The sequence below is a fragment of the Carassius gibelio genome, chromosome A18, assembly GCF_023724105.1.
Source record: "Carassius gibelio isolate Cgi1373 ecotype wild population from Czech Republic chromosome A18, carGib1.2-hapl.c, whole genome shotgun sequence".
Lineage (NCBI taxonomy): Eukaryota > Metazoa > Chordata > Actinopteri > Cypriniformes > Cyprinidae > Carassius > Carassius gibelio.
This window is the reverse complement of record NC_068388.1, coordinates 7,593,984-7,617,896: the sequence shown is the minus strand read 5'-3', so window position 1 is coordinate 7,617,896 and position 23,913 is coordinate 7,593,984. Positions and strand designations below refer to the sequence as shown.

Genomic DNA, 23,913 nt, shown 5'->3' with positions numbered 1-23,913 from the left:
TTGCTACAGGAGGTCTTTGTTCACCCCCATGAGTAATTATAGCACCCCCCCCCCCCCCCTCTCTCTCTTTTTTTTTTCTTTTTACGGATTGGTGCTTTTTTATTTAACTTATTTTGGACAGATGCAGTGCAACACCCGCTGAGTGGCATTAAACAGCTTGAAAGTTAAAAGACAATTTTTTATATATTCATCTGAAAGAAGAAAGTCATATACACCTGGGATGACTTGAGGGTGAGTAATTTATGGGCTAATTTTCATTTTTGGGTTAACTTACCCTTTAAGGACTCTTGTAAAAGCGTGTTGTCGAGAAACGTGACGTTTGTCGGGTGAAAGTTGAACAGCTGAGACAAACGGAGGTGTGTAACGCTCATCCTTACTGTTGTTGTAAGAGGGGCTGCCAGTGTTTGTAAGTGGACGGCAAAAGCAACATTCAGAGATGAGTTTGACTACTATTCTGTCAGAGATCGACGGTGGAGATGACAAGGGAGCTGAAAAGCTTTTGCAGAAGTATAACACGGAGGTAAAAAAGGCTGCTGTTAGCATACTTTTTCCTGTTGTTTTCATGCGCGCTAGCAGTGGAGATATTAGCGAGTTAGCCGCTCGTTGATCTCACTATAACTTACCCGGTGTGTGTATGAACCTACAAAAAGATAGATGATCTCTGTGCAAAAATGATTTGCTTCTGAACTTTAAATGTGTATTTGCTTCTGAACTTTAAATGTGTATTTGCTTCAGAACTTTAAATGTGTATTTGCTTCGTACTTGATTAAAACAGAGGAACTCGCATTGGGATCGTAAACTATGTTAGCATCTTCCAGCTGTTAGCCATGATACCAATTTGAAACACCCAGCTTGACTATTTCAAACAAACATGCCATATTTTGCCCCATGAATGACCCGTGTGTGAAATCTGTTAAGAAAAATGGTAATTGCAGACGAATAGAGTATAAATTAACTGTTGTTTTGGATGTTAATAGTTATGAAAGGCTAAATTATTTAAGCTTGACAGCTGTCAGATACACTACATAACGTTAAAAGCAGAAAATACTGATGGAAATAATGTTGTTATAACAGGGTTATCAACGTCTTTAAGAATTTATCTGATATGAACAGCAATTTTAGACACCCATTAGATTTTACCTTATGATTTTAATGATGCTGAATGTTTTATTGGATGAAATCTCAAGAGAACAAGATTGTCTTGTAACGTTACGAACAGCCTTTGGTAAAGTAAACCATTGATAGTTAAGTTGTAGTTAACTGTTTTCAGAAAGAGGCTGGTACTGTTACTAAGTGAAATTCATCACGGTCTATCGAATTCATACAATAATATAATACTGTTTAATTTTGGATATCTTTTTATCATTTCATACATCAGATAACACTGTCAACAGCTAGAGAGAGAGAGAGAGAGAAAAGTTTTTAGGAGTGAAATCAAATCATATTAACAAACCTCCCTGTTTAAAAGTCTCAGAGCAAATTTTTGTATATGTAGGCATAATTCCTACTGAATTGGTTAATTCTGAGTCTGTGCATAAACAAAAAGCCTGCAATGGCTTTCCTTAAAGTGGCTAAGCTGGTTTATGGAACATTATAGCTGATCAACCAGCACTGACAAGACAGAAACCAGCTACCAGCACAGAATTTAAGTGAACTGTTTTACTCCGCTGTTTTGAGATGGATCCAAGCATGGGATCTGTTTATATCAGATTTATATTGTCTCATGTCCTGTTGACATTTCATTTCAGAACAGCCACACGTTTGCCTTTGACCACAAAGAGGAGGATGCACGAATTGTGAGTAACAGATTTAAAGTCTGTTTTGTTTTGTATTTCAAAGCGATCTCAGTTTAATATGTTTATTGTCATTTCAGTGCCTCCAGTGTTTTATTGAAAAAGATCAACGACCCCTTTTGCTTTGTGTTCCCTTCTGCAGAAATTGTGTCAGGGTCTTCTTACAGTCCTCCGTCGATCAGATCATCCACTTTGCCAAAGCACCTGCCTGGAGACCCTGCGCATCCTGTCCAGAGACAAACGTGTACTCGGACCCGTAGCCACCAAAGAGGGCATCCTAACTCTAGCTGGACTGGCCCGGATCCATGTGGCGGGACACAACGGAGAGCTGTTAGATGAGCCACAGTCAGCAGAGGAGGAAAGGGTTGTGGTGGAAGCCCTCAAGTGCCTGTGCAACCTGGTGTTTAACAGTGTGCCGGCACAGCAGGTGGGCACAGACGTGAAGTTGGCGGAGGGCCTGTGTGCCCACTTACATTTGGTCAGCTCGTCCCATCACGAGGTGGGCCTGTTCTCCCTTCGGCTGCTGTTTCTGCTTTCCGCCCTGCGGACAGATGTGCGGGGCATGCTTCGGAAGGAGGCGGGGGCAGTGAGGCTACTCACTGACATACTGGAACGCACCCTTGACGTCCAATGGGTGGGGCCATATGAGGCCACACCCCCTAAACCAGAATCCCTGCCCCTTTCCCGAGAAAGCAACGAGCTTGCCATGGAAGCCCTTAAAGCTCTTTTCAACATCACTATGTCTGATTCCAGCGGTGAGGTGAGAGTAACAGTACAGTGATGTTTTATTTCACATGTCATTGCATTTGCACTGGCTCGCGTGTTGAGCTATATCGGCCTCAAACATTAAAGTATTCAATTTCTACAGTGACTCATTTAGCACACATTCTATGAAACCTGTAAACGGCAGTCACCAGTTCTAACCCTATGGCGACACTAACTCTATAGCTGTTTGCCCGAGCATGCAATTATTTCACATTTAATAGAATTCAATCAAATGGCTTTGCATTTAAAATAAATGGCATATAAGTTCTTCTGTGCGGTCGTTACATAAGAAGTGCATGCATGCAATTTAGACAGAAAATTGGTTTCCTGTTATACTTCTGTTGAATAATTGATGTTGAGTGGAGCCAGTGCTTTTGTCCCCATCACAGTGAAGGAAGAGAGGTTTCTTTCTTTTAAATAGGTCATCGGTTCATTGGCATTATTTTAACAGACTATCTAGCTTTATAATATCTTCGGTAGTCCTTTGTCCTCTTTTTCTTATTCTTTGACAAGAATCTTATGTCTCTGCATCATTATGATCACTGTTGTTTGACATCTACAAACTCTCGGTTTATGCGTAATATGGTCATAAGTCCTGCGTTCTAAATAAAAGTTTTAATAGCTAATTGATAAAGTCAGTGCATCACCCCAGCTGCCTTCTTTGGATTCTTCTTTTCTTTTATTCTTTTTTTTTTCCTTAAAATGTGCTTTAATTATACCTCAAGTAATTTTGCTTTTTGATGGAGAGGTTTACTATATTTTAAATGCTAAAAGCTCCTACTCCCACCATTTCATCAAATAGAGTTAGGGTTAGGGTTGGGGTTAGGTGCATTCCAACTTGGGTGCATTCCAGTGTTCTCAGCGCTTTGAATGATCATTGAAGTAAGACTAAGTGTGTCTCAATTGCCTGAACTTTTGTTGGTCTCGGTATGGTCAGGATCACCTTGACGTAAGATGGACTTTATTTTCTCAAGCCAGTGGTTCTAAATCTCTCCATTGGTTCCAAGCTTTCACGTCGTTTATTTGTAAATAAAGCCCAATCATGTCATAAGACGCTTTCTTTACTGCAGTTGTTGTGAAAAAGCCTTTTAGTTTAACACTAACACATTTTTTCCTTTTATTTTGATAGGACAATGACCACCAGCTTCGGCTGATTGCAGGCATCATGAGACATCTCCTAATGCTCAAGACAAACAGTGAAGATAAAACAGAGGAGGCTCACAGGTACTTCAACACTTGAAGATTGACAGCTGAATCTAGTCCACTCTGTATACTAGGCCTGTGTCTATTATATTTGCTTCAAAACCAGTATTCCAGTGAGCCAGAAAGCAAAAGAAATGCAAGTGCAGTGAATTTGAATGATGAGATGTCTTCTCTAAGTGATTAATGACACACCTCTTTGCCCTGAAGAGGCAGCTCAACGCATTCTGAAACTCCCACCCGTTTATTTGGGCTTGACTCATTGTGTCCGCAGTTGTGCCGTCACCAGCCCTTTCACGCTTTTGGAATGCTACCCCCTCTCTATGCATTCTACAGCACTCTGAAATGACTAACTCTATGCTCCCCCTTTAACAAAGTGCACTGAATGTGCTGAACCAGTCAGTAGATGTGTCTTTGTTATTCTAATAATGCCCACGGACTGAAGGTCCCCCCACCTCTTCAGTGTTTTCAGAATGCCTCCTCATGTTTGTCCGTCAACATCACATTCCTGAATTGTGACGTGTGTATGCTGAATGTTCTTTTGCACCAGAGAAGATCGTAAAATGAACAAATGAAAGTAGCATACAAATATGTAATATCCTTTTGTATTAGGTGCCTCCATGTGAGAAGCAGTTTGTTTTAATGACACAAAATTGCATCCATGCACATGGGAGAACTACTGACAGACCAATAATCAGTTTGACCATTTTTTTAAATGATGTTCAATCAGTTATTGGTTATTTAGAATTTTCATTTGGCACAATTTGGTGGGTTTGTAAGAAAAAAAAAACCCAGCAATTATGTTAACAGGTCAAGCAATTGATTTAATTTTGGTTTCATTTTTCTAAATAAGTCATTCTCATACAGGGCCTTTTTTTTTTTTTTTTACTGGCCATGAAACTGTATGTTTATTATTAAATGAAAACAAGAAAAACACACTGGGAAAACACATTTATTTATTTATTATGAAAAATAAATCAATCCAGAAATCTCACTCTAATACTATTAATCTGTAAAGTATTTCATTTTAATTTATACAATAATTTAGATTAAATATTTAGATTGCAAAATGTTGCTTAAAAACAACAATTATTATTATTTGTAAAAATGTTTTTAATAAATGAATATTATTTTCATTTAATAGTAGTTGTTTAGTAGTTTATTGACATACTGCAATGATCATGAAGCTATTAAAAAAAAGTACAAATATTAATTTATTGAATTAATTTAAATAGGTTCTGCATATTGGTTATCAGACAATATTAATTTCTATGTGAAACTGTGCAGTCAACAACCAACTTCACAGAAAAATACCTCATTCCAGGAGTTGCATACTATGTTCATGCATTGTGTGCTGAACCTTTATAATTTGTCATTTCTTCTAGTCATGCCATAAATCTCCTGAGTAACCTTCCTGTGCGGTGCCTGGATGTTCTGATAGACGTCCCTGTCCAAGGTGGGATGGAAACGTATGGTGGGAAGAACATGGACACCGTGCAGATGCTGCTAGATTTTATGGAAAAGAGGATAGACAAGGTATTACGCTTCAGATGAACACCTGCAAGCTGGTACTCAGCCATTCCAATTGTTGCATTTGTTCATGCTTTTTGTATTTATCCACTCAGGGGATCAACTATAAAGAAAGCTTGACACCTGTGCTGAGTCTGATGACCGAGAGCTCTAGATACCACAGGGAAATCCGCAGATACCTCAAGGCCCAGGTGCAGGGTTGAGTCCATTCTCAGTCCAATTTACTTTTGCTTATATTCAACTCCCCCTCAGGCCATTCAAACAACGGTTTAAAGTTAATAACATCTTAATGATCAATTTGTTTCTTACAAATGCACAACTTTTCACTTGGCATGGTGTTGATGTGGAATGGAAGCGTGTCGATTAGTTGTGAATTATTCTGATGTTTTTATCAGCTGTTTAAACTTGCAGTCTGACGGCACCCATTCACTGCAGAGGATCCACTGGTGAGCAAGTGACATAATGCTAAATTTCTCCAAATCTTTTCCAATGATAAAACAAACTCATCTATATATTGGATGGCCTGAGGGCGAGTATATTTTCATTTTTAGTGAACTATTCTTTTAAAGTAAATTTTATTTGCTGATTAAAGCTTTTCTTTTTTGTACAGGTGTTGCCTCCACTGAAGGACGTGAAGGAAAGGCCAGAAATCGGCGGCACCGTTCGAAACAAACTGGTGCGTCTCATGACGCATGTAGACATGGCAGTGAAACAGGGGGCAGCTGAGTTTCTCTTTGTGCTCTGCAAGGAGAGCGGTGAGAGTTCTGCTTGTTTTTAATGTTTCTAAAGTATATGAAACTGTTCAAAATACAAGAATTAATATTGAGCAAAAAATTGTTGCACATCTTTTTCTCCTGTTGTTCATGTGATGCAGTGGATAATCTGTTGAAGTACACTGGATATGGTAATGCTGCGGGACTGCTGATGGCACGAGGGTTGCTGGCCGGAGGCAGAGGAGAGACGCAGTACTCATCTGATGAGGACTCTGACACAGAGGAATACAAGTCAGTCAAACCATTGTAAGTGTCTTTATGAATGCAGAACTGCTGTTCTTATTTTCTTAACAAAGTTAATATTTTTTTATCATTTTGTGTAGCATTATGGTTTTCTCATTTGTGTTGATAGTCATTTGTGTTTTTCAGCATTAACCCCATCACAGGTCACATCGAGCACCCAGTGCCAAACCCTATGGAGGAGATGACAGAGGAGCAAAAGGAATATGAAGCTCAGAAGCTTGTCAGTATGATTGATGAATTATCAAGGTGGGTTTTTATATATTTAAATATTTAAATGTATGTAAATATTGGGGAAATATTTTTAACAAATACATGATAATTATTTTTAATAATTGTTTTTTCTTATAGTGTTTTACTTATGTTTTAACTTGGCTATCAGATTTAATTTGGTTTAAATAATTGAATTTAATTTAAGCTCTGAAATTAAGATTTTTATTCATGTGAATTCCATTACTTTGGTCGTTTAGACATGCGGATATTGTTTGGCTCTTCCAATTGGCTCTTTCACATTTTTATTTTAATGCATGCCTTTTCCATTGTATTTACTGCAGTGTTAATTCTAAGCTTTGTGTTTTTAGTCTTGCTCACTAATATCAGTCCGTTTCTCTTTCTGTCTTTCATTATCTTGTTTGAGCCTGTTCATAATGCTCTCATAGTTGACTCCATCCTCTAGATGCATTGTGGTTGCTTTCTCATCACCCTCTTTAGAGGCTCGATATGTGTGGGGCCGCATTCACGTTGACCTTTTCCGGTGGCGTAAACTAGCGAGACACCAGTAAGAGGTGTAGCGCCGTTGCTCTGTTCGCGCTCCTTACCAACCGCTTCATTAAGACAAGAATCCTCCACAATCCTCTGCCTCATTTACAGCTGGCCTTCCACATTCAGCAGGAGTCAATGCACACCAACCAGCCACCGCAGCCCCGCTGCATTAATTACCAGCTAATTGGTGCACACAGTGGGGTCGCAGGCTCAGGCTCTTTTGTACAATACACTGAGGTTTTATAATACATATAAGTGGTCCTCTTTCATACGCCAGCAGTTTTATTAAGCCGGGGTGCCAGACATTGTCCTCGGCGTGAAGTGGTTTGAGACACTGGCTCAATTAGTGGTGTGGGTATGTACGTTAGCTGCCGGGCGATGTTAAATAAGTTTGCAAACACAAGAGGACGCGCCATTGTCCATCCATTGGGTGTCTGAGTCGTAATGAGAAGCGTGTGCCCAGGAGAGGCAGATTCCTGTCTTTGAGAATGGATCCTCGTTCCTTCTGTTTTCCTCCTATTCTTTTCATCAGGATGAAGGAGGTGTTGTGTGGGAGAGGGAGGGCACTGGTGCTCCCCACTATGGCTGCTGGGGAGACGCAACACGTCCATGGAGGAATGTCCCTCCCTATGTCTGCTGCTTGACTTGCAGTCCAATTAGTACTGACTCTCCACCCTGTATATTACAACACACACACACACACACACACACACACGCACACACACAAAACCCTAAGTAAACTCACAATTGCTCTGGCTGCTATCAGCACATGTGCTTTTGATTAGATAAGAGACTGTCTTGGATTTTGGTTTGCATTTTCAAGGGATTCAGAGGAAATGTCTTTGTTTCCTTCTTGTCAACTAAATATCTTTGTTTACACTCATCATGACCTGCGTTTGTCATCAAGGAGTTCTATGGCAGACAGAAATGCAGTCAATGCCTGGGAAAAAAATTGTTGGAAATTATAGATCTAACAGTACAAATTTTTTTTTTTTTGATACATAGCTTAGTGTTAAAGTCACGTTTTTTTTTTTTTTGGTGTAGCAGGTGAGAGAGAAATTGAACATACAATTGCTGCCTTTTTCTTTTATTTACTAAACAGTGGTTTACTGAACACATGCTTTGTCTTAATATACAATATATCATATATTAAAATAAACTGAATTCTAATTCAAATTTTCTGAAAGAATAAAAACATCTCTCAGCTAATGCTGTGAACTATATAGGGAACCCTATTACTATATTTGATATTTTTATATTTAAGTTTATTTTCATTTATTTTTTTATTTAGTTTATGTTTCAGATTTATTTTATTTTTTAGATATAATAATCAACACTCCAATAAAAAAATGTTATGCAAGCGTAAATTGCACATAAGTCCATTTATACATTATCTTTATAAATCTAATAAAATTACATTTCTCCGATTAATTATTGAAATATAATAATTTACATAGTGGCTGTCAACTTGTTTTCATGACAGCAATTATTGGACTGGAGAACCGAAAGACCTATACTGAAAATGTCAGTATGAATATGTGAACCGTTAAAGCCCTCTTGGAAATGTCATATGTTTCCTTGTGCTTTTGTGGGGAACTTATATAAGTTGTTTTACCATGTAGTAGCTCTTTATGAAAGTTCAAATGTATGTGTTAATGAATGACATAAATTAATGCAAATGAGCTTTCTACGGCTTTGATTGGATCATGCTCTTATAAATCATCATTGGCTGTGCTTTGATTGGATGATTCTCTGATGAATCATCTCAGGGTGCGCTGGTGACACACAGTGCAGGTATAATTGGATTAGCATGGAGGAGCTGCTGAGGCTTTGACGAGATTAGAATGAGCACTGATCCTGTAATTAAACTGCAGGCTCTTGGTGGGGGTGGAGGGACGGGAGGATTGGGATTCTTAGGGTTGTGATTCCAAGGGCTCTTATGTGGCCAGATGTAAAGGCTAAGAAAGATGTTCTACACATCAACAGGCCTCTTTAGAGAACAGAACTGAATGCAGCTATAATGATCAGTGCAAAGGGTTTCTTTCAAAGGACAGGTGGATTGTGGTGATCGACAAGACATGAAATAGTGGAATTGATTGTCACTGGATTCTGGAGTTTGTGCTTATTTTACTAATTTCACGTTTAATACCACTTTTGCAATTAATAAGCCTTCAGACTTTTATTTTATTTTTTTAAAGAACCATTTATGTTTGAATATATTTGTGTTCCTGTGAATTATCTGCAGTCATTTCTCCAGTCTTCAGTGTCACGTGATTCTTTATCAGTGTTGAAACCAGTTGTGCTGCATCATTTTTTTTTTTTCAGGATATATATATAATATTATTATTATTTATATATATTTATTATTATTGAATTTTTATCATATTTGATCAGTTTAAGGCATCCTTGCAGAACAGAATTTCTGCGGATGGGGCTGTCTGACCCAAGGCTTTTAAAATGTTTATATTTTTGTTATAAAAATATTATATTATTTTATATGTAGTTATATATTATGTTACAAACATGCATAGAGAGTACACAAATAGATTGTCATTTCCTTTTATGTGTACAAAAAGAATAGAAGTTTCTACTGAGGTTGGTCCTTTCTGCTGGTTGTATCTCCCTATCGCATTATTTGCATGTGACATTGTGAGCAAGCAAAGCAGTAGTCTGACACAACATGCAAAAGTACTGAGCTGTGTTCTGCTCCCACTTTCAGGAAACAACTGATAAGACCAATGGGAGTGAGGAAGGATGGCACTCTAGCGCCCCTAGGAGAAGCTATCCATGAGTGCAGCCCTCCACCCAGCAGTGACTCGGACTCAGACTAGCAGGAGTTTAGTTCACTCGAATCCTTCAGGCACCGCTGCTGCTGCTGCTGCTGCTGCTGGCTGACTGCCACTGTCTTACCAACTGTCCCTTGCACAGGGGGTTCTTTTGTTGCACGAAGGCATGTCTTTCTAATTGGGACATGTGTGGTAAACTATAGAGTGAGAAGAAGAAGAGGAAGCAAATGTTTAAATAGATATACAATTGTCATTGGGCATCAGATATGATCACAATGACTGTATAAGATGGTAATGTTAAGTAGGAAGTTACACAACTTTTTCACATGTCTTCGACACTCTGTGAACAATCAATGCACTTGGTCTTCAAAAATGAAGTATAAAGGCTTGATGAGATTTCCCTTAAGAAAAGCTGTTTATCTAGGTTTGTATTTATTAAACCGTCTGTTGCTGGTTCACAGATTAAATTCCACAATTTCTTCAAAATACTCAAGTGTCTTTTGAAATGATAAATGCCATGAGATCAGTTATCTTTTGAAATTATTTGTCTTGCACTTAATTGTTTTTGCAAAATGTGCATTGAAATCACTTATGCCTGGAGTCTCAAACTAGGGTCTTTTCTAATGCTCTATATTATTTTTAGCTACACGATTGTCTATAAATAGCCCCCCCCCCCCCTTTTTTTTGTTTCCTTTTTATAAGAAATGATAAAGTAAAGCATGTGAGAAACTCTTTTATTTTCTAAATATTTCTGGTTACTATCATTGATTTAATAGCTCGAGGATATCTTTCACAAGCCCCAGAACTCATCTTCTATAACCACTGGGATCAGCAGAATTAAGGGGCTTTGTAAAATCTTTTTCATTTTTATTTTCTTAGATTTTTGTTTCAGACAATCACTTGCAATAAAAAACAACAACCTTAAAGTCTCATTTGCTTATTGCATGCAGAAAAAAATATAAAATGTTGTCTATACAAATCTAGAAAAATGCTAATCACACAACTAATGTTGAGTATAATACTGCAAGATATCACAAACGAAAAAAAGAAAAGATATTAGATGATCAAGTAGTTGTATGAAATATTAAATTTTGTTTTCAATTAAAATGGGAAAATTACATATTCCCTAACTGAACAGATGTGGCGTAAAAACATCACAAACAAAAACGAGACCGATATGAATTTATTGAATAAAAACCATAAGATGCTATTTTTATTAATGGGATAAAATAATAATAATAATAATAAAAAACTTGCACAACTTCATAAAAGTAGCATTTTAATATTCCGCAACCGTTCCATGAATCAGAGAAACTGATTTAAAAGAGCTGGTATGTTTCAACCAAACTCTACAAACACAAACATGCCACACTGCACATATGAATAAAATAAATTAGATGAACTGAAACATTTAATAGACATTCTGGCTTTTTGTCCATATTTCTCAAAAATATGCCAAATTCCCTGAGGGACATGAAGAGATATGATCACAGCAGTGTGGTAATTACCAGCTACTTCACTGATCCTGTGCAAAATCAAATAGCCTTCACAGCCGCTCTCATACGCGGAACCTCACACACACACACACACAGCAGCAGGATATTGGGGTTCTTTGTTGCTGACCACAGATATTTATTAGAGTGTTGGGGGGTTGGAGCTCCAGCTCAGAGGCTGCAGTGCCTGTGAAAACACACAGTGGGGGCACTGCACACTTGGGAGGTCACGGCTTTCATGCTAATTTAGCACCGTTCACTCACTGGGGCCAAATCATGACTCGCTGGAAACCAAATGAACTAGCAAACAAATAAATAGACACACATTTATATACAAATTAACATTATTCCCAAACCAGTCTTACACATTGACTCCATATACAGTATTGTTCAAAATAATAGCAGTACAATGTGACTAACCAGAATAATCAAGGTTTTTAGTATATTTTTTATTGCTACGTGGCAAACAAGTTACCAGTAGGTTCAGTAGATTGTCAGAAAACAAACAAGACCCAGCATTCATGATATGCACGCTCTTAAGGCTGTGCAATTGGGCAATTAGTTGAAAGGGGTGTGTTCAAAAAAATAGCAGTGTCTACCTTTGACTGTACAAACTCAAAACTATTTTGTACAAACATTTTTTTTTTTCTGGGATTTAGCAATCCTGTGAATCACTAAACTAATATTTAGTTGTATGACCACAGTTTTTTAAAACTGCTTGACATCTGTGTGGCATGGAGTCAACCAACTTGTGGCACCTCTCAGCTGTTATTCCACTCCATGATTCTTTAACAACATTCCACAATTCATTCACATTTCTTGGTTTTGCTTCAGAAACAGCATTTTTGATATCACCCCACAAGTTCTCAATTGGATTAAGGTCTGGAGATTGGGCTGGCCACTCCATAACATTATTTTTTTTTGGGTTTGGAACCAAGACTTTGCCCGTTTACAAGTGTGTTTTGGGTCATTGTCTTGTTGAAACAACCATTTCAAGGGCATGTCCTCTTCAGCATAGGGCAACATGACCTCTTCAAGTATTTTAACATATGCAAACTGATCCATGATCCCTGGTATGCGATAAATAGGCCCAACACCATAGTAGGAGAAACATGCCCATATCATGATGCTTGCACCTCCATGCTTCACTGTCTTCACTGTGTACTGTGGCTTGAATTCAGAGTTTGGGGGTCGTCTCACAAACTGCCTGTGGCCCTTGGACCCAAAAAGAACAATTTTACTCTCATCAGTCCACAAAATGTTCCTCCATTTCTCTTTAGGCCAGTTGATGTGTTCTTTGGCAAATTGTAACCTCTTCTGCACATGCCTTTTTTTTAACAGAGGGACTTTGCGGGGGATTCTTGAAAATAGATTAGCTTCACACAGACGTCTTCTAACTGTCACAGTACTTACAGGTAACTCCAGACTGTCTTTGATCATCCTGGAGGTGATCATTGGCTGAGCCTTTGCCATTCTGGTTATTCTTCTATCCATTTTGATGGTTGTCTTCCGTTTTCTTCCACGTCTCTCTGGTTTTGCTCTCCATTTTAAGGCATTGGAGATCATTTTAGCTGAACAGCCTATCATTTTTTGCACCTCTTTATAGGTTTTCCCCTCTCTAATCAACTTTTTAATCAAAGTACGCTGTTCTTCTGAACAATGTCTTGATCGACCCATTTTCCTCAGCTTTCAAATGCATGTTCAACAAGTGTTGGCTTCATCCTTAAATAGGGGCCACCTGATTCACACCTGTTTCTTCACAAAATTGATGACCTCAGTGATTGAATGCCACACTGCTATTTTTTTGAACACACCCCTTTCAACTAATTCAACTAATTGCCCAATTGCACAGCCTTAAGAGCATGCAAATCATGAATGCTGGGTCTCATTTGTTTTCTGACAATCTACTGAACCTACTGGTAACTTGTTTGCCACGTAGCAATAAAAAAATATACGAAAAACCTTGATTATTCTGGTTAGTCACATTGTACTGCTATTATTTTGAACAATACTGTATACTACCAACCTTTCCAAACAAAGGTTAAAATCTTGACTACAGTTTGTAGAATGGAAAAGGAGCCTTAATATAACACATTTAATCTTGTCCAAAAGTGCCATGTCTCTAGTTTCTTTTCCCTGCAGTAACAATTCCTGATAAAAATGTAAAACTACAGGAATTTATCTGCCAAGAGTAGACATTTTGGCATACTAAATCATCCATATGTTTGAATCAGGATATGCAGATGTGACGTAATCACAATTCACTGCTTATTCATTACGACCTTTCTGTGGAAAGCATGAGGGCCAGAATTTAAGATATCCAGATGTAGGTTTTCAGTCAAAATGAGCAGCAGACAGTATGCATATCATTTCTGTTGGAGTCTAAACCCACCATGGTCTGATCAGCCATGGCTGCTGTTTATCTGATCAGGAAAGACTGCCCAGATACTGTCAAACTGGCTGTTACTAAGAACAATGACATGCATAAAACATTCAGATGAATGATATGATATACATAAACATCACTCTGAGATCTGAACCCTTGCCAGGCCTTCATTGCTATATCCAGTGAAAATTTTAAAATACAGAGCATGTCTGTGGCTGACATTAGTGAATGCTGTCAGTCTCAGAGGAGTAACTGTTCTCACCGCTGCTATTGCTGGGGTCAGGATAAGAACAAAGCCAATTATCATGGCTGTTCATAAGGTCTTGGATCGCAGTATGCCACCCCAAGATCTCAGCAAGTTTTTGGACTGAATCTGAGAGATCTCCCAGCTCCATGTAGTCACCCCTCTTCAGGGGCCACTGTTCAAAGGGCCCAACTGGATCCCGGTTCAGCAGCAGACGAGGCACTGTAGACTTCACTGTGTTTACCAGACTGGAGAAGGGCTCGATCTGCCACAAAGCAAGAAGACTTACAAAATTAAGCATGACGCAAGAGATTTCCCTCGATAGCGGTAAGGTAAATATATTTAACTATATCATACAGAAATAATGCAATGATGCATTTAATTTATTAAAAGTGACTATAGAAATCTTTTGTAGCAAAGTCTTTATTTCAAATAAATGATGTTTTTGACTTTATATTCTTTAGGGAATCCTGAAAAATGCATCACAGTTTCCACAAAAATATGAAGCAGCACAACCGCTTTTAACGCTGATATAAGAAATGTGTCTTGAGCACAATTAAAATTATAAATGTCTTAAAGCTGGGATACAAGACACTTTTTAAAGATCTAAAAAAGACATAACTTTTATAATCACAAAGTTGAATAAAACTGATACAGTAATGTTAAGCAATTTGAGTGAAATTATTTGCAGAAAATGCTAAAGAACGAATGCTAATAATAATAATAATATTAATTAATAAAGTTACACGTCTTTTTTTTTTTTTTTGGTAAATCAAGATGACATTATTGCTTGTTGCCATTTTTAATATTCATTTCCAGTTTAGGTTCAATGCAGCATTTAAGAGTAATTCAAATCAGCAGCAGAGCTCTGCTGTGTCCTGCCTTTGGCTGGCGTAAAATTTCAGCGTATTAAAACAGCCAAGCCCCAACAAAGCTAATGGTTGTAATACATTTAATGTGTCCCTCCACTTTGGTTCAACAGCCCACAGCTGTGGCAGCTTTACGACGCAGGGAAGAGGAACGTAACGGGGTGTTGGGCTGAAAGTGTCCAGGATTGACTATGTGTCAACAAACCCAGCTGGAGGAGAAAGGAGGAGGCCATTTAGACCTAAAAAAGGGAGAGTGAATAGAGATAGATGATGCAGAGGTAGAATCCAATAAAGAGTTTGTGGGAAGCAAGAGGTGAGGAAGATGCCTGGAGCCATGAGAGGCCATTTCTCAAGCCTTTGACGTCTTCTAAGGATGAATGACGGACAACAACTGAGACAGAGAAGGAGGGAAAGATAATAAAAGGTGAGAGGAGTGGATACAAAGAGATACATACAATAAAACAAAACCTGCGTCACAGCATACAAATGTGATAATGGGTCAGTGTGTGAAGTGATAACACAACTACCAGAGTCTGTAGGATGCAGATGGTGTGAACAAAATCTGGCAACCTGCAAACCAAAACAATAAGCGGCTAGAACTCATTTCAACTCACCGGTGTCTTAACAGACAAACGAGCTGCAGATGAAACTGAATTAGGCATTTGTTGTTGGTTTAATCTTTTTAAGCACATCAAGGCTGGTCCTTATGAGATCCCCCCTCACCTCCACTGCTGTATTGTCTACTCCCACAGAACTATTAAAAACTACAGGGGATGGGAGGTCACTGCTTTTGTCTCCCTGCTAACCACAGACACACTGCTGCGCACATCCAATATTTCACCGCTGAGCTTATTAAGACTCACACTAACAGCATGGAGAAGTCTACATTACAAAGTGTTTCTCTGTTCAGTCACAATCAGGGACTCTAAATGCATGAAAACTTATCCTTAATATATATATATGGATGTTTAAACACAAAAAAGAAACATCCCTCTTAGTTTGTGATAGTGATATTGCTCAGAGCATTGGTCTCACTTTGCATTGCTCTTCTTGTTTTAATGTTCTGAGCAATAATAAATATTGTAATGATTCAACACTAGTTGCTTTTCCCTCCAAATGAGCAAAATTGGACAAACTTGACAAAGTATTTTGTTGAATTCAGAAAACTCTTCATTTAAATGCTTTAATATTAAATCATTTGTGTAAATAATTATTGTAAAATATTAAAAATATAATAATATTAAATATAAACAATTCTTCACTTCACTGATCATAGACACAGGGGCTTCACGCCAAAGAGGAGGCAAAAACCAACATGAGCATGGTGTGACTGAAACCATGGAGAAGAGGCTAGCAACGGTAGTCAGGGCAGGAATGAGCTGGCTGTCAGACATCGTAAGACAGCACAGAGTCTCACATCTCTGACCTCTCACCGCTGACAAATTGAGCTTAATTAGTTCAGCTGTTTGTTCAGAAGCAGCTATAAAACTATACATGAAAGGGAAATAATACACTCTTGTATTGTATACAGCTAGTTTTTGATGTCTGCTGCCCCCTATAGATGATGAGGACACACAGTTACAGTTACATGAGTTAATGTGGACCTCATCCAAAGAGCAGTTTCTCCACCTCATGGATAAGGGCCTGTGTTTTAGCGCCCCCTTTTGGTCATAGCTGTAAAAGACAAGGAAACATTGTTACCATAGATGTGATCATAGCACCAAATTAGCATATAAGATAAAATGATCATGTGATAGGAGAAATATATGGCTGCTAAAAATTCATTGCCATTAAAGGGGAAAAAATGACATGGTTAGAAGCCATAAAATACTTTTTTAAAAAACATTTAAAAATCTTACCAGCCCCAAATGTTTGAATGCTAGTCTACATATGGGGAAGTCGTGGCCTAATGGTTAGAGGGTTGGACTCCCAATTGAAGGGTTGTGGGTTCTAGTCTCGGTCCGGCAGGAATTGTGGGTGGGGGTAGTGCATGTACAGTTCTCTCTCCACCTTCAATACCACGACTTAGGTGCCCTTGAGCAAGGCATCGAACCCCAACTGCTCCCCGGGCGCCGCAGCATAAATGGCTGCCCACTGCTCTGGGTGTGCTCACAGTGTGTGTGTGTGTGTTCACTGCTCTGTGTGTGTGCATTTCGGATGGGTTAAATGCAGAGCACAAATTCTGAGTATGGGTCACCATACTTGGCTGAATGTCACTTCACTTTATATAGCATGTTTCTTTTTTTACTATCATTAAAACATCAGCAAAAGTTACAGTTATCCCTATGATTCAGTGAGTTCATTCATAGACTGATTGATTCAAACCCATAACTTTGGGCCGTTCTTTTTAATAAGTCATACAAAAACAGACTCATGCAAATCTTTTATGCAATGTCTAAATGTGTCTTTTTTTTTCACCACATTCAATTAAATTTATATTGCAGTGCAGTAAATATGTCACAAACTAATACCAATAACTATCAGCACACTGTGTAGGCAGTGTTATTAAATGCTGCCACCGATTGGCCTAAGTACAGTGAAATGAGGGAACAGGGTATAATATTGGAACCAAGTTTTATGACCCCAATTTATTAAATACTTGTGATTTAAACATTTGGAATGTGTTGGGGGACGAAATACCTAATTGCTAATGTAAAGTCAAGTGAATCCCATAAGCATAAGCCTTAAAGTCTGATGTGTTTTCAATCTAAATAAATAAGTGAATAATAATAATAACATGGTGCATTACTACATAAGCAGATCATCGCTCCAAGGCGTGTTCTTTATATCGTAATAATAACCCCATGTCCCTTTTTTACACAATAATCTGCACATTCATACATTAAGTGATGAGTTGCAAGTAAATATTATATTTTATTATCTGGCTACAGATCTGCCAATGATAAAACACTGCATTAAATACATGACCTCGCATCAAAACCATATTCTGATATTGGTTAATAACTTGGAAAAAGCTTTTCAAAGGTTACGAGCATTGAGTAAACAGAACATAAAAGTAATAAGAGCGGGAAACACCCCTGTTACAGCTGCTGCAGATTAACAGCCAATATGCTATAGCTTAATTTGTATTAATAATTAAAACACCTCTTCACATACAATCCACAGTTTACTGGAGTTACTGTAATGTACTAACTAGGCCTAAACACAGTTAAAGTCTCTATATTGAAGAGTACAGGGCAGGATCCCTGTGTAAAACATATAACAGCTTTTGCTTTACACAGTGGGGCAAATTTCAGATTTAAGTATTGACTTCCTTTTCATTTAATGAGTAAACTGGCCACATGTCACAGGATGAAGTGGAATTTACAGAACAGCAAATCAAGAAATTCAACACAGTCGCACAACAGAGGAGTTACAACAACTGACAATCCAGTAAGTTCATACTTAAGACTTTTGGGTAAATTAGAGCATGTGTTTTTTTACAACATAAAATATACAAATGTGGAATTTCAAATATTGATTATTAAGTAAGAAAATGTTAAGGACTTAACCTATTAAAAATGAATGACAGTGGAAATGCATCCATGACAAAGTCATCATCCATCATCTATCATGCTGAAGGTGTTAATTTCAAAATAATGAACAGCTCATTATATATGTACATTATCCCACTTTTTACAAAGCTACTTAAATATATATACATTAAATATTAATATGAAATTATTGTATTAGCATAGAGATCGACCATGTAGGAATACGCAGTCATTTACACAATTTATAGTTACACAGTGTTGTCTTGGACAATAAGAAAAATATATTGAAATATTTCACTGTTGTGATTAATTGTGTTGTGATGAATTATTAATGTCATAATATTTTCAGAAATGCCATGTTGTGTGTATGATAACAAAAATAAACGTGTATAGTGTATGGGTAACTGGAAATAAAATTAATTATTTGAAAACTACATTTTAAAGCAGTGATATTAATTTCTTTGAATTTCATTCAATTTCCCCCAAAATGTAAATAGAAATTAGCCTACAATTCTGCACCACGTTCAAACTCATAATTGCACACAACCATGTTGCTAACAATCATTTAATGCTTTATGGATCACCTACACATAGAAAAAAAATCGACTGTTATAAGCTGCTGTAATATTCTTCCAGGACATTATTCGTAAAGTGCATTTTTTTTAAACCCTAAAATACAACACAATGAAATTCTTATATCGAGATTCGCATAAAACACACAGGGAAAATCAAAAGGGACAATTCCTTATTAACACAGTAGCCTACATTGGGCTCTATTTTTACTGACATTTCTTACAGTATATTTTAAAAGGCACTGAAGTCATGTTTAGTTATCAAGTGAAAATTGCTTTGCACTTGATCTGTGCTGCCATATCCATTATCAGGTCCCAGTCGATAAAAAAAAAATCAAAGAACTCAGGTGGATCGAGCACAAATACTCCTTTTATCATACTCCACACACAGGCAGAGTATAGTGAAGTCATTTCACACAGAGGGGTAACCAGAAACGTCACTTCCTCTTCTATGTGGCTACATTGGTACGTGGTTAAAAACAGCAAGGGCGCCACGTACACATTATGAAAAGATACCGTAGGTCTTTTAAAGAAAAGTCTCCTCAAGTCGCAGATCCATCGTCATTTTAGCGTGTCTTTCTAAAATCGCCGAAGGGAGCAGCACATTTTTCATTTGAAACAAGGGGTGGAGACAGAAGTTTCCAACTTGATCTGCAGGAGTTTAGAGAAGCAAACTTGTAACACAGTAAGTAGCCAATATACAAGACAGCTGGCAACGTTTTCCTCTTGCATGTTTTCCGGGGAGTTGTTGATTTATTATATAAGTTATATTATGGGATGAATAGAGCTTTATTGAGACAATGGCTGGATTGTCTAAGCATCTCTTAACGTCATGTAACTGTAACTGTCGTTTGATGAGCTGCTGTTCTGTTTTCTTATAAATGTCTTCAAAGCTGGATCTGCTTCTGGCAAATTACAGTTTCCCAAGTCGAAGTTTTATCCGCTTGGTTAACTTGTTTATTTCGTAAAGGTGACTAACGTTACAAAAAATGACTAGGCTATTTATAATTATGACTTTCTCACCTAACGCTTAAATATAGTAGGCCTATAAAATGCAATTAATTTAAGTTCAGATAATTATTATATATTGCTATGGAAAGAAAATACTTTTCACAAAAGTGCCACGTCAGATTCAAAAACAGCTAAGGTTTATAACGATGTTCGATTCACAAATGAATCATTCGTTTGAGTCGTTTTAATGAATCGTTTAAAACCGTTCACAAATTCGGATTAAACGATTCTCGAGTCGTCCTCAAGTTAACGATTCCCCTCAACCGTCTTTAACATGTGCGAAATAGTATTAGTAGAAATATTACAAATACACACACTGGAAATGTTTATTTTAGTTTTACATATATTAGTTCATTAAATAAATGTATTTAAGTCGTTTTTTTTCTTCTTCTTTTGAACCGGATCTTTAAAATGCTAAAGAGTCGATTCAATGATATGAATCTGACCACCCTTTACCAAAGTTCGCTTTACGACAAACTTGATATTAATGATGCACTTGTTTGTTACGTCATAAAGTTGATTCAAGACCCTGATTCGTTGCACTCATTCAATGTTTGCTTACGTGTAACTGTTTATCTTTATTGTCCTTAGTAAATGTCCCTTTAGGTATGACTAAAGGATAATAAATGATTAAATTGAAATATTGCATCACAGCATTTCATATTGCATCTGCTGTGCGTTAATATTTAATTATTTCTTAATTCCACTTAAATAAAGATTTATAATTTAAGTGTAATAGTCATTTTGTCCAAATTATTGCTTCAAATTTATGAACTTTGGTATGGAAGGTCTGATATGTAATAATTTGATTTGTCCTTAAATAGTCCAGTCTACCTGTTCGCAATGTTGGCAGGGTGTTGCAGGTTTCTTTTTGTTTACAGAGTAAACCGGTCTGCCTTGTTCTATCAGTGCTTGTTGGGTTAAAGCCCATTTTTAGTCCCAGTCTTTCCCCTTGTTTTATGTGTCTTCTCCTTCCCAAATTCTTAAAAATTATTTTGTGAAAAACCAAGAAAGGTATTCTAACTGCCATCTATTGTTTGTATTTTTTTATGTAGAGTTAAAATGAGTGAAAACAATCAGCAACGGGATGAGTTGCCTGAATACTTGAAGGATGAGCCCCCAGCAGGTACTGCAATTAATGCTGACATTTCATTGTGAAAGTGACTTGCAACAGTTATTCCTTTTTACAACAATCAAGCTTTTTATTTTAGTACAGTCATGCCAAATGAATAATTTTATACAGCTGTCATTGGTACATCTTCATGCAAGAGAATGATAACGGTTTGTGCCACATAGTGGTGCTCTTGCACAATCCAAGACTGACACTAGGCCATTGCCCTACTTATTTCCCACTCTTAATTATCCAACTTACTAGATTTGGCTATAAAATTGTAAATGTGGTTATATTAGTAGATATTGGTTGTAAAATTGTTCCTCAAAAAGTGTTTAAGACACTTAAAAAATGTATGACTGGCACCGATGTAGATGATAACAATTCTAATCAAGTGGCAGTTATTTTAAAGCTAAATGCCAAAAGCACACTTTTCAAGATAAAAATTTCACTCAATACTGTCATTTTGAATTTTAATTAATAAAATGATACAAAAAACAAACAAACAAAAAAAAGGTAAATTATGAAAAATATCCACAATAGTTATATCCAGAAATAAATTAAATGGAGTAGCTCATTTGCAATTCTTTTGTCAGATACTCTGTTCTACTCATTGAAAGTAAAGCCTTTAAAGTATAACATCAAATTAAATCGTAATTAATTTTAATTATTAATTAACAATTAAATGTGGCTAGTATTTTTAATTGTTGGAAGGCCTAATATTTTTTTTTTATTTTATTAACTGAAAGTGAATACTTCAATTGAAGCAGGATTATTAATTATTCTAATTAATAATTACTTTTAAAAAGTGGTTAGTATTTTTAATTGTACAGAGTTCTTGACCTAATACGGTTTTATTTTATTTTAATCTAATTAAAGCAAAATCTTTAATTGACTTATAAAATTAAATGAAATAATAATTACTAAAATATGAGTTCTTCACTTTATACATTTGTTTTTATTTAGTTTTAATTGTAAGTGAATGCTTTAAATGAACTATGAAGCTAATCCATTGAATAATTACTTTTAATAAAAATATGGCTAGTGTTTTTAATTGTATAGTTTTTCACCTTTTATTAGAATTTTATTTCATTTTAGACAGCTGCACCATAATCTTATCGGTTTAATATTTGCAATATTAACATTTCATTTTATAACCTGTAGATACCAACAAAGATCATCCTCAACCCCAGCCTGGCATATTCTCCAGGGTGGCCGGTGGTCTGTTCAGTGTCACGAAGGGAGCCGTTGGGGCCACAGTGGGTGGAGTCGCCTGGGTCGGAGGGAAAAGCCTGGATCTCACAAAAACAGCTGTAAGCTCAGTTGCAGCTGTTCCAGCAATGGGAGTAGGGCTCGTGAAGGGCAGTGTGTCTGCCGTGGCTGGTGGTGTGACCGCCGTCGGCTCCGCTGTCGCCAGTAAAGTTCCCATTGGCGGAGGCAAGAAGAAGGATAAGTCTGATTGAATCACGTGACTCGAAGGTACTTTTGTCAGAGGTGTCTGCATCATGTCTTCTTAGACTCCAGAGTGAGTTGATTGTGGAGATCCTGCTTGTGTTAACAGCATATTTGGACCATATCCGTGTGCCTGACCGGACCAACAAGACGACATTCGCAAGCTGGGTCCTCCACGCAAGAACCTTTGTTTTCGTGTTCTATTGGAATACGACATTAAGTCAAATTGTTTATGTATGAAGTATTAAATATCTGACTAGAGTTGGATACGTGGACCTCTAAATGTTCCGTTAATGCTTTACTGAGCACACAAAGACACACACTTGTGCCTCACTGTACACACAAAGAATCACATGCTTTAAATAGACCTTACAGTTGAATTGCTCCAAGCCAGTTGTAGGGATGAGGATCAATCAAGTGTCCCTTTATGTGCTGTGGGGGGAGATCTCAGACTGTGGTGCTCCATCCGATTGATTGTTTGTGAGATTACTTACTTTGAGCCTCTTTGGTCCATGCTGAACTCCAGCGATCACTCTCTGTGTCTCCCTGAAAAACAGAGAAAGCACAATCCCACACATAAAAACTCACACATTAAGGGCTGGTGTGTTTAGAATTCACCAAACAACTCCAAAATTACAATTGTGAGCCACAAATCTGAATGCTGATAGAACTGCGTTCGTTTTTTTTTTTTGTTTGTTTGTTTTAGGGAAACATGCATGATTATCTCCATCAAAATGCAAGTCTTTCTGTTTTGATGACAATAGCTGTATTGCAATACCCAATTACATTTTCTTTTCTGTAAGTCATTCTATCTGTGCATTTGCTTCTTTATCCCGTTTGCTCTTTTAAATATTTAATGTGAATTTGTTTTGTTTTATGGGCCAACAAAGAACCACATTAAGTGGAAAAGTGTAATATAGTATTTTCTTCTGTCAAATATTTGTGTTCCGTTTACCAAAGATTAAGATTGGAAAAATCATTTGCAGACTGTTTTTGTTTTGTTAATGTTAATATGCAGTATACTTTATGCTATTTTTAGATAGATAGTTATCAAATATATATATATATATATATTAATGTGGTGTTGTTTTTTGATTTGAGACAATCCATATTTCAGTGCATTAATGTGAATTCCAAGGACCTGAATAAAGAGACACCACAGTTGCTTCCAATTCTAACTCTTGTGGAAAGTACAGTAGCTGAATTTGAACAAAATGCACAAAATGGCCAAATTAAATTTAAGGTCCAGTCACACCAAGAAGGATTAAAAAGAAAAAAAATCTAAACCGAAATATATTAGATGTACTACTATATGAAAAAAGCTAATTCTAAATAATAATATTATTATTAATAAAAACTATAATGGTAAATAAAAATGCAAAAAGATAATTAAAATACTAATATAGCAGCTGAAGTGAAGGTGACATTCAGC

General features: G+C 37.0%; 2 protein-coding genes across 2 annotated transcripts; both read left to right on the top strand.

Annotated features, from left to right (window-relative positions):
- The first annotated feature begins 310 nt into the window (after nt 1-310).
- On the top strand, nt 311-10,775 carry LOC127934709 (synembryn-B). The gene is made up of 10 exons (XM_052532257.1): nt 311-520; nt 1,749-1,796; nt 1,936-2,553; nt 3,688-3,782; nt 5,144-5,294; nt 5,384-5,479; nt 5,899-6,043; nt 6,163-6,307; nt 6,431-6,550; nt 9,783-10,775. Exons 1-10 carry the CDS (start codon nt 437-439, stop codon nt 9,892-9,894), a joined length of 1,614 nt encoding a protein of 537 aa, XP_052388217.1. The 5' UTR covers nt 311-436; the 3' UTR covers nt 9,895-10,775.
- Nucleotides 10,776-19,317: 8,542 nt separating this feature from the next.
- LOC127934708 (transmembrane protein 263) lies at nt 19,318-23,653 on the top strand. The gene is made up of 3 exons (XM_052532255.1): nt 19,318-19,592; nt 20,974-21,044; nt 22,194-23,653. Exons 2-3 carry the CDS (start codon nt 20,981-20,983, stop codon nt 22,490-22,492), a joined length of 363 nt encoding a protein of 120 aa, XP_052388215.1. The 5' UTR covers nt 19,318-19,592; nt 20,974-20,980; the 3' UTR covers nt 22,493-23,653.
- The last annotated feature ends 260 nt before the right edge of the window (nt 23,654-23,913 follow it).